The sequence below is a fragment of the Musca domestica genome, unplaced genomic scaffold (genome assembly GCF_030504385.1).
Source record: "Musca domestica strain aabys unplaced genomic scaffold, Musca_domestica.polishedcontigs.V.1.1 36, whole genome shotgun sequence".
Classification (NCBI taxonomy): Eukaryota; Metazoa; Arthropoda; class Insecta; order Diptera; family Muscidae; genus Musca; species Musca domestica.
The window spans coordinates 3,362,612-3,372,828 of record NW_026712318.1 but is presented as its reverse complement, the minus strand read 5'-3'; the positions used below and the strand labels follow the sequence as shown (position 1 = coordinate 3,372,828).

The window sequence follows — 10,217 nt, the reverse complement described above, 5'->3', positions numbered from 1 at the left end:
GAACGGACAGGGCTAAATCGTCTTAGCATTCCACACTAATCAAGAATATATATATATAATTTGTTAGGTCTAAAATTATTATTTCGATGAGTTACAAACGGTATGACGAACTTAATATACCCTCCACACTGGGTATGGTGGAGGGTATAAAAAGGGCGATACAAGTGACTTCGCTTTATAGCTCTACATTCACAATCTACTGGATTTTTCCAATATATATTGAAATTCAAGTCAGTGTTACATTCTATGAAACTAAAGATGATTATCGAAAATATTGCAGAATTCAGTAGTAGGACACCAGTATGAATAATAATTGAAAGTTCCCCAAAAGTACGCATTTATGTCTAAATAGACATTTATTAAATATTTATTTTTCTAAAAAAAATTCACAAAATTAATTTTTTTATAATAAAGTCGACTTATTTCATGTCGTAGAATACAGACAGGAATACATTTACAATGGTAATTATGAAAATACAGGCAAAGGTGAAATTATTAACTCTCGAAGCACCAGCAACATCGGTCTCTTCATTAACATTAACTCTGCTGTTCAGAATCAAACTTATTCCGACAAGAACCTGAAAATATAAAATAAATTGTTGAAATTAAAAAATTTTAACAACAATAAACCAATTAGGGCGGGGCCGACTATATAACAACCTACACCACTATATATATTGCGAATTTATGTGAAGTAGATCATAGCAAAAATTAAATAAACAAAAGTTAAAATTATTCCAGTGACAGCTCATTATACAAAAGCATTTTGGTGAGAATTTTCCAGAAAAAAAGTTATTCGTGATGGAATTCAAGCGTGATGGTGTGATTTCTTTATATTTGGCTGGAAAGCCACAAGTGGCTCGGGATAAAGTCATTGAAATTCCAAAAAGTGGAAAAACTTACACCACAACAAAAAGAAAATAGACTCAAAATAGCTGAAAAGTTTGCTTCACTTGGCCGAAAGTGGTGAACTGCCGAATTCGATGAGAAAACATTCGTTTTCCAGCAGTTTGTAAACAAACAAAATGATCGTGTTTAGTTACCAGAGAGGACAGCTGAAAATGTTCACCTTCGGTTCGCCAGTGGCCACCAGAACTCAAGCGCCGGCCATGGTGATGGTGTGGGCAGCCATAACAGCCGATGGTCGCTCTCCGATCCTATTAATCGACCGTGGCATCAGAATAAATGTCGAATATTATCACTAAAATATTCTGAAGGTTGTATTAAAGCCTTGGTTACGCAAACATTTTGGCCGCAGACTTTGGACATTCCAACAGGATTCAGCACCCGCCACCCAAGAATGGTTACAAAATTAGTTTCCTCGCTTCATTTCCAGCGCACAATGGCCACCAAAATCTCCGGATACCAATCCATTGGACTATTGTGTCTGGGGTATTTTGGAAAGCAAGGTTGGCAATAAAAAATACCAAAGTGACGATCACCTCAAGCAAGCGCTTCGCCGGGAATGGGCCAAAATACTGCAGAGCAACATTCGGGTAGCGTGTGACGGTTTCATTGGCCGTTTGAAGGCCCTAATTCGTGCCAAAGGTGACCAATTCGAACAAATCTAAACTTATTCTAAAATTTGATGCTATTCCCGATATTTTTTGCTTTCATTCTATAAAATTTTTCTCACCCTGTATGGTCTGTTTTATTGCCAATAAACGTCAAATATTCAAAGGATCATTGATTGGGCGCCATCAATACGTGAAAGCGTACCCAGCGTTCGTTCTAAAATCGTACAACTGAACTTAACAACTTAAAATGGGGCAACAAAATCTATAGGCTCTCTGCTTCATTGAAAGGCTAGGACGTTTGCAAAATTCTAATATTTTCACAATTCTTCTTAACTTATTTTATTTTTGGAAATCCGAATTAAATCCTACACCTCGTTTGTTAAATATGTATGCTTAAATATATATTCCGAACTTACTTGAAAGAAAATACTGATCGAAATGAAGACAACGTTTGCCACATAATACGGATGTTTAATCTCCATATCCAACAGCGTTCGCAGCTGATTCACATTTGCGGTTAGCAAAGCTAAATCCATCATTCCTTGACCCAAGGTTTTTCGTTGCTGATAGTTGTGGAATTCGGTTTTGCTAATGTTTTCATTTTCTCTTTTGTCCTTTTTCGATTTTATGGCCTTTAGGGCATCCTCGCTGACCTTAACTAATGGAAGGAAGAAAAGATATGAAATAAATAAATAAATAAATAATGAATAATAATAATTTTACCATCAGCCGAACAATAGAAACAACTCCATGGTGGGCGTTTCTTAGAATGTTGGTGTTGATATTGTGGTTGCGGATTGGCTGAAATTAAGGTTTCTAAAAAAGAAAAAACAAATTTTACATTAAATGAAATTTAAGATTCCAGACTTAGTGTTTTACCTTGTGCCTCAGGCTCCGGTATCTGCTCAATAACCTCCTATAAATATATAACAAAGTTCAAAAAGTTAGCGTGGGAGGATAATGATAAATTTATTATTTTTTATACACGCAGCCATATGGCTACAGAGGGTATATATCATATGGTACAAAACGTGCCTAGTCGAAATAACGGTTTTAGACCCTAGGTCTCTTTGGACCAAATCCGTTTCAGGACATTTGGAGTCGATCTAGCGATGTCCGTCTGTCTGGCTGGCTGGTGCGCACGATAACTCTCGATTTGGTCAAAACTTGGTACATTGTAATATTTTTGTCAAACCTAGATGGAGTTCGGAGATTCGGTCCACTTCTTCTAGTACCTCCCCCACAAAAGTTAGAAATTTTCAAAAAATATATTTTTTGCACAGAAAGAGAAAGCATAATCCGATTTTGCTAGAACTTTGCGAATTCTAATATTTGCGTCAGTGCTAGGTCAAGTGCAAAAACGGAAAATATCGGTCCACTCCATCAAGTACCTCCCCCAAAAAAGGGTCAAAATTTTGAATAATTACAACTCTTATAAAAATTGAAGTAAGAGTCCGATTATCTTTAAATTTCACACATCCCAATACTTTTATTAACCCAAGGTCTGACGAGAAGGGGGAATACATCGGTCCCCTCCTTCTAGTACCTTCCTCACAAAAGGTCGAAATTTTCAAAAAATATATTTTTTCTGCCCAGAAAGAGAAAGGATAATCCGATTTGGCTCCAACTTTGCAAATCCTAATATTTGCTTCAGTTCTAGGTCAAGTGCGAAAATGGACAATATTGGTCCACTCCATCAGGTATCTCCCCCAAAAAGGGGTCAAAATTTTGAATAATTACAACTCTTATAAACTGTGAAGTAAGAATCCGATTGTCTTCAAATTTCAAACATTCCAAAATTTTAATTAACCCAAGATCTGGTGTTAGGATGGAAGATATCGGTCCACTCTTTCTAGTACCTGCCCCACAAAAGATCGAAATTGTGAATATCCATTAAGCTCATAAAACGCGGAATTAACATCCGATTCCACTTAGACTTGGTACCACTGAGTATTTCTACTAACACAGGATCTGTTATAAAGAAGGTAGAGATCGGAGAATTCCTCGGGTACCTCCCCCACATGGAGTCCAATATTTTGAAAAACAAAACGCTAAGGAAAAATCGAAATAAGCTTTCAAATTTCTTCTGATTTCACACATACAAACATTTTTGTTAATACAAGGTCTATTGTGAAGTTGATATATATCTGCGAACCCCTTCTGGTACCACACCCACAATAATTCAATAATTTTATCTGTCATAACTTGCGAAACAATTCAGCGATTCTTTATAACTTCCTATATCTGAATATTTCCCTCAAACAGAAATCTGATATGAATATGTGATATATTGGCCAACTTCGGAACTTTCCCCGTTAATGGGCAACAGTTTGAATAATCATAACTCAAGGCTGGAGGTATACATCTGTCGGCAAAACCGACTGATACTATTTTACTTGTTTTTTTTATAATTTTTTTTTTGACATTTCTTCCATTCATAGACGTTTGCATTTTCATAGAACAAGAAATATTGAAATTCTGATCACTTGAAAATAAAAACTGCCGATGCATCGAACAATATCAAAATTTAAAATTCGAAATTTCCTAATTTACAAAGATATTCCTCCAAGTTGACTTGTTTGGAGACACACACACACACCTCACTTGTGGAGCACCTCTTTTGACCCAAACCGGTAGAAAAACTCAGTTCCATTTTATTTTCGATTGCACTTCCGAGAGGACGTATTGCTTCTACTAGTGGTACGCACTAACTGAAAGAAAAGCTATGAATGCACATTTTATTGGCATGGTCATGCAAGTTATTGGTGGCCACATTTTCATATAAATATCGACTATTAGTAATCATTTAAATTTAAATTGTTTTTTTTTTAATAAAATTTGATTACAGATGCATGTTGGTAAGTTGTAAAAATGGATATATATGGGAGTCATAGCTATATCTATCTAACTTGACGGGACATAACCCAAAATACACTTCAATTGAAAAAATTTTGATATTTGCATCAAAACATATATTTGAGTCATGTAAATATGTTAAAGATAATGTTCCATTTTAAATTAAGTATATGCTTTTCTATTGGAGCAATTTTTTTCAGGATCACACTATGATACAGCTATATGGACTATGAGAGCCGGTGGTCTTGTTCTAATACTTATTCCCATAAATTACAAATTTTTAAAATAAGAATAGCAAATTAGACGCCTAAAAGTATGCTTCAAATTTTACATATTTATTTATTGTGAGTTGACATGGTTGCCATCTTAAGAAAATGTATTCAATTTCGTGCTTCAATAACTGCAATAGTGAGGGTTTAAGCGTGAATAAATATAAAACGTTTTTTTCTGGCATTCCACCTGGCCTGGCCTTCTCGTGAAAGAATAAAGCTCTTTGGGGCGACCTAGTTTAAATTATGGGCCGAAATTTTTTATTGACATTTATTATCCGATTGAGATGAAATTTACTAAACTATTTTTGTTTGGCCCAAGGACGAACCCTATTGAAATTGACGGGAATCGGTTCAAATTTAGATATAACTCCCATATACAGGGTGAGATGAAAAACTGCAACAAAGTCAAACGCAAAAATGTTTACATTTTTTTTAATTTTATTAAATGAAAGCAAAAAATGTCGGAAATAGAATCAAATTTTAGAATAAGTTTAGATTTGTCCGAATTGGTCACCTTTGACACTTAATATTAGAATTTTTGAAAATATTAGAATTTTGGAAATGTCTGGGCCTTTCAATGAAGTAGAGGGCGTATTGATTTTGTTACCCCATTTTAAGCTTTTTTACTAAGCCAAAAAATAAGGACAAAAAATAAGGTTCAGTTGTATGATTTTAAATCGAAAGTTTATACAGCTTTCACGTATTGATGGCGCCCAATCAATGATCCTCTGAATAGTTGACGTTTATTGGCAATAAAACAGACCATACAGGGTGAGATAAATTTTATTGAATGTCGGAAATGCCATCAAATTTTAGCATAAGTTTAGATTTGTTCGATTTGGTCACCTTTGGCACGAATTATGGCCTTCAAACGGCCAATGAAACCGTCAGACACTGCCCGAATGTTGCTCTGCGGTATTTTGGCCCATTCCCGGCGAAGCGTTTACTTAAGGCGATCGACACTTTGGTATTTTTTAGTGCCAACCTTGCTTTCCAAACTACTCCAGACACAATACTCCAACGGATTGGTATCCGGAGATTTTGGTGCCCATTGTGCGCTGGAAATGAAGCGAGGAACCTCATTTTGTAACCATTCTTGGGTGGCACGTGCTAAGTGCGATGGTGTTGAGTCCTGTTGGAATGTCCACGGTCTGCGGCCATAAAGTTTGCGTGACCATGACTTTAATACATCCTCCCGAATTTTTTCGCGATAATATTCGGCATTTATTCTGATGCCATGGTCGATTAATACGAGCGGAGAGCGACAATCGGCTGTTATGGCGGCCCACATCATCACCATGGCCTGTGCTTGAGTTCTGGTGGCTAACCAAAGGTGTACATTTTCAGCTGACCGACCTCTTTGGCAAGTAAACACGATCATTTTGTTTGCTTAAAAACAGCTGGACAACGAATGTTTTCTCATCGGAGACGGAGAAAGCTGAATTCGGCAGTTCACCACTTTCGGCCAAGCGAAGCACTTTTTTAGCTTTTTTAAGTCTATTTTCTTTCTGTTGCGGTGTAAATTCTTGCACATTTTATAATTTCAATGGCTTTACCCCGAGCTCATTTTTCAATATTTGCCGAATGGAATATTGCGAAACCATTTTTCGGCCACTGCAACGTGGTTTTCGATCAAGTCGCTTCTTTACTTTTCGAACCATTTCTGCTGATGTTGCTGTTTTCTTCCGTCCATTTCTTTAACGTCGGGCTACGCTACCAGTATTGCGGTAACGAGCAATGGAAAGAGACACAAAAGATTTATTCACATTTAAATGCTGGAATGCTCTAACGATAGCCACTTTTGGTTTTCCAGCCAAATATAAAGGAATCACACTATCACGATTGAATTCCATCACGAATAACTTTTTTTCTGAAAAATTCTCACCAAAATGCTTTTGTACGCTTGTAAACAATATAATGAGCTGTCACTGCAAATAATTTTAACAGCTTTCGGACGAGTGGCTTTGAAGTGACAGCTTGCAGTTTTTTCATCTCACCCCGTATGTAGTTCCCCTATATATTCAAAGTGGTGTAGGGTATCATAAAGTCGACCCAGCCCGACTTTAGCTTTTCTTTACTGGTTTTTACTGTCATTTTTTTCCAGTGTACAATAAAAAATTAAAAAAAAAACACCCACAGTGTTATTCACACTTCCATAAATGTCTTTGAATTAATCGTTGATAGGCTTTGTCAGTAGCCTAATTTGGATGTTGTTATTTCATTTCGTCCAAAAATGTTGTTTTCTTAATCATCGAAATTGTAACAACATTTACAGATGTCGTCGAAAATTACACACACATTTGTAATCCACTGAATACATATAAGCTTGTATTATATTAAACTCTACTGTGATAAAGGGGACATTTTAACTCTTTTGTAGCTCCCAGAAAATTTACAATTTCGGCGAGAGAAAGTCAGTTTTTTTTTAACCGACACCACACCGTAGTACAGGGTATTACATTTGTGTGTATTTGTTTGTAACATAGAGAAGGAAGCGAGATAGACCCATAGGTCTTTCTGATGATCTTCGTAGAATCACATTCCGTCCGATATAGCTCCCATATATGTCTTCGTCCGATTTTTTTTTATTGGGCACTAAATGTGTAATATTAGTCCAAATAGGATGGAATCTGGTACATACGACCAAATTAGGTCTGAAAATAAGCATGCAAATTTTATCGAAATCGGTTCAGATATAGCTATAGCTCCCATACATATTGTTCATCCGATTTGTTATTTTTGTTCTCCACAGCCGAAGTATACACTCTTTAATAACTATATTTGGGGAAATATATCAAATACAGCTCAGAAATACCCTTTCCAAATTTTGTCGAAATCGGTTCAGATTTAGGTATAGCTCTCATAAATCTTCGTCCGATTTGCCTTTTATTGTGCACTAAACGTGTAGAATTAGCGCAAATGTGATGGAATTTGGCACTTACGACCAAATTGAGTCTAGAAACAAGTGTGTCAAATTTGGTGAAAATCGGTTCAGATGTAGCTATAGCCCCCATTAAATTATAATCATAGTTGGTATGATTTAATTCTTTCAAATTCCCCATAAGAACTTTTATTTGTTATGTGAAGCTCTACTAAATATGCAAAGTGCTGTAGGGTATCATAAAGTCGGTCCCGCCCAAATTTGAGTCGTTCTTTACTGGTTATTACTTAATTAGAATTTACTCCTGTTAAATACGCTAAGATTAATATTGAACATATGATGGCGAATGGACTACGGAGATGTTTCCGAACATCAAGTTTGTGTGGTTTAATTGATGATCGGGAATTTGACGTTTTCCGACGTATCGTAAACGAGAAATTGAACCAGTCGTAAAAAATAATGATGATGTAGGGTTTTTTTCAAAATGGGGACTCGGGTGGTTGATGTGAAATGTGATTAGCTGACGATTCGGAGGTGATCGGGTACTCGTAGATGACGGTCGAACGTTGATTGGTGGTGAATATCGGGAATTATCATGTTGCGTTCGGTTGACGCTGGCGTTGACGATTTGAAGGTAATAGTGAACATGTGGTCGTCGGTTTGACTTTTGTCAGAAAATACGATTTTTGTGTTCGGGTTAATGATTTGAAGGCAAACGGGAACATTTGGTCCTCGTTTGTCGACAGTTTTACCGATGTTAGAAATTACGATATTAGGCTCGTTCACATTGGCGATCGGGATGTTATCGATTTAATGGGGAACTTCATTGGGTTGACGAACGGTGAACAATCGAGGTATGCGATGTGTGTGGTTGGGATGTTGATAGACAGGTGTTCGGAGGCGGATTAGGGACTTGTGGTATAAATGTTAGCAATTCTCTGTGGAGATACTCGGGACCATCTGTCCAGGTCTTCGTAGACGAATTAAGATTCGTCGGGGTTTGGCAGCTCACTAAGGTTTGCCAACCGATGTCTAAGTTTTTGTAGATGGATCGGAACTCGTTCAGGTTCGGCAGCTCGTTGAGGAAATGTTCAGGTTTAGCTATACGGATCGTCTACAGTGGTAGGTAACTATTCTAGCTAGCGCTACGGTTTATAACTACATCTGCTCTACTACCAATGTTTGACTATGATTCGAAACAAGGAGTCGAAGCTCCTGCGGAACAGTAAACCGAAACTCCTGCGGAACTAGGAGCCGAAGCTCCTGCGGAACAACGAGCCGAAACTTCTTCGAAAATAAATTACCGGCCACACAGCTTAATGAGAACCAGTATCGAAAAAGGTTAGATGGGAATACCTTTTTCGAGACTGGCTCTCATTAAGCTGTGTGGCCGGTAATTTTTTTACAAAGAAGTTTCGGCTCCTAGTTCTGTAGGAGTTTCGGTTTACTGTCGCTTATGATAGTCGGAGGACGAAATGATTTGAAATCACTAGCCTATGGCAAGCACCCTGCAGTAGCAAGCCTCCCCTATCGTACCGCAAACCGAACACTATATGTGACCGGCCCAACCAAGTCAATGAGAATTCTTAGCATTATGCTGTGAACGGAACAACGAGCCGAAACTTCTTCGCAAATGAATTACCGGCCACTCAGCTTAATGAGAGCCAGTCTCGAAAAAGTTATTCCCAGCTAACGCTTATGATAGTCGGAGCACGGAAATGATTTGAAATCACTAGCCTTTGGCAAGCCCCCTGCAGTAGCGAGCCTCCCCTATCGTACCTCAAATCGAACACTATATGTGACCGGCCCTACCAAGTCAATGAGAATTCTTAGCCATATGCTGTGAAAGGAATACCACTGAAAACTAACTTGTTCACTATGCGCCCAATGAACACGGTGCTTGTTGACTGGTGCTGTTATCGCCGCCCGTCTCGTCGGCCGTTACGTCGCTGGCGCTACACATTTAATACTAAAATGTTGACAAAAAATAATAAAACTTTTCGTTTTTATACCCTCCACCATACTATGGAGGGTATATTAACTTTGTCATTCCCTTTGTAACTCCTCGAAATACTCATGTCAGACCCAACAAAGTATATATATTCTTGATCAGCGTAAAATTCTAAGTCGATTTATTGATATCCGTCTGTCTGTCGGCGTGTCTGTCTGTCTGTTGTAACCACGCTATCTTTCGAACGAATTGAGATAGAAAGCTAACACGTTGCACACATTTATTTTGATGATTTTTGCGACATTATTCACCGGAATTGTTTCAAATTTGGTATTTGAAGTTCGAAATGGATACTACAACCTAAGGCAGAAAATTGTCCGTGCAGGTGCAGGTCCACGTCTTCGTAAGCCCCCATATAATGGTACCTCCCGGTATTCTGTATTTTGATGATTTTAGCGACATGTTTCACCGGAATTGTTTCGAATTTGGTAAGGTGCAATTGGCAGGTGCAGCTCTTCGGCCACATATATCAATACCTCCCAATACTCGGTATTTTGGCGATTTTAGATATAATATTCTCCAATTTTTTTGAAATTTCGTATTTGAATTTTTGAACAATAGCCAAATAAACTTGGATGTTTTAAAGAATTTTTGTTTTCAAGGAACAATAGCCAAATTGACGTGGATTTTTTAAAGAATTTTTTTAAGAAACAAAACCCAAAAAACTTGGATTTTTTAAA

General features: G+C 37.4%; 1 protein-coding gene across 1 annotated transcript; it reads right to left on the bottom strand.

Annotated features, from left to right (window-relative positions):
* Positions 1-331: 331 nt before the first annotated feature.
* Positions 332-4,253, bottom strand: LOC101888301 (ninjurin-A). Its single transcript, XM_059126047.1, has 5 exons — positions 4,117-4,253; positions 2,397-2,433; positions 2,241-2,333; positions 1,934-2,175; positions 332-578 (listed from the first exon to the last, which is right to left on the bottom strand). Exons 1-5 carry the CDS (start codon positions 4,168-4,170, stop codon positions 420-422), a joined length of 585 nt encoding a protein of 194 aa, XP_058982030.1. The 5' UTR covers positions 4,171-4,253; the 3' UTR covers positions 332-419.
* Between the last annotated feature and the right edge of the window lie 5,964 nt (positions 4,254-10,217).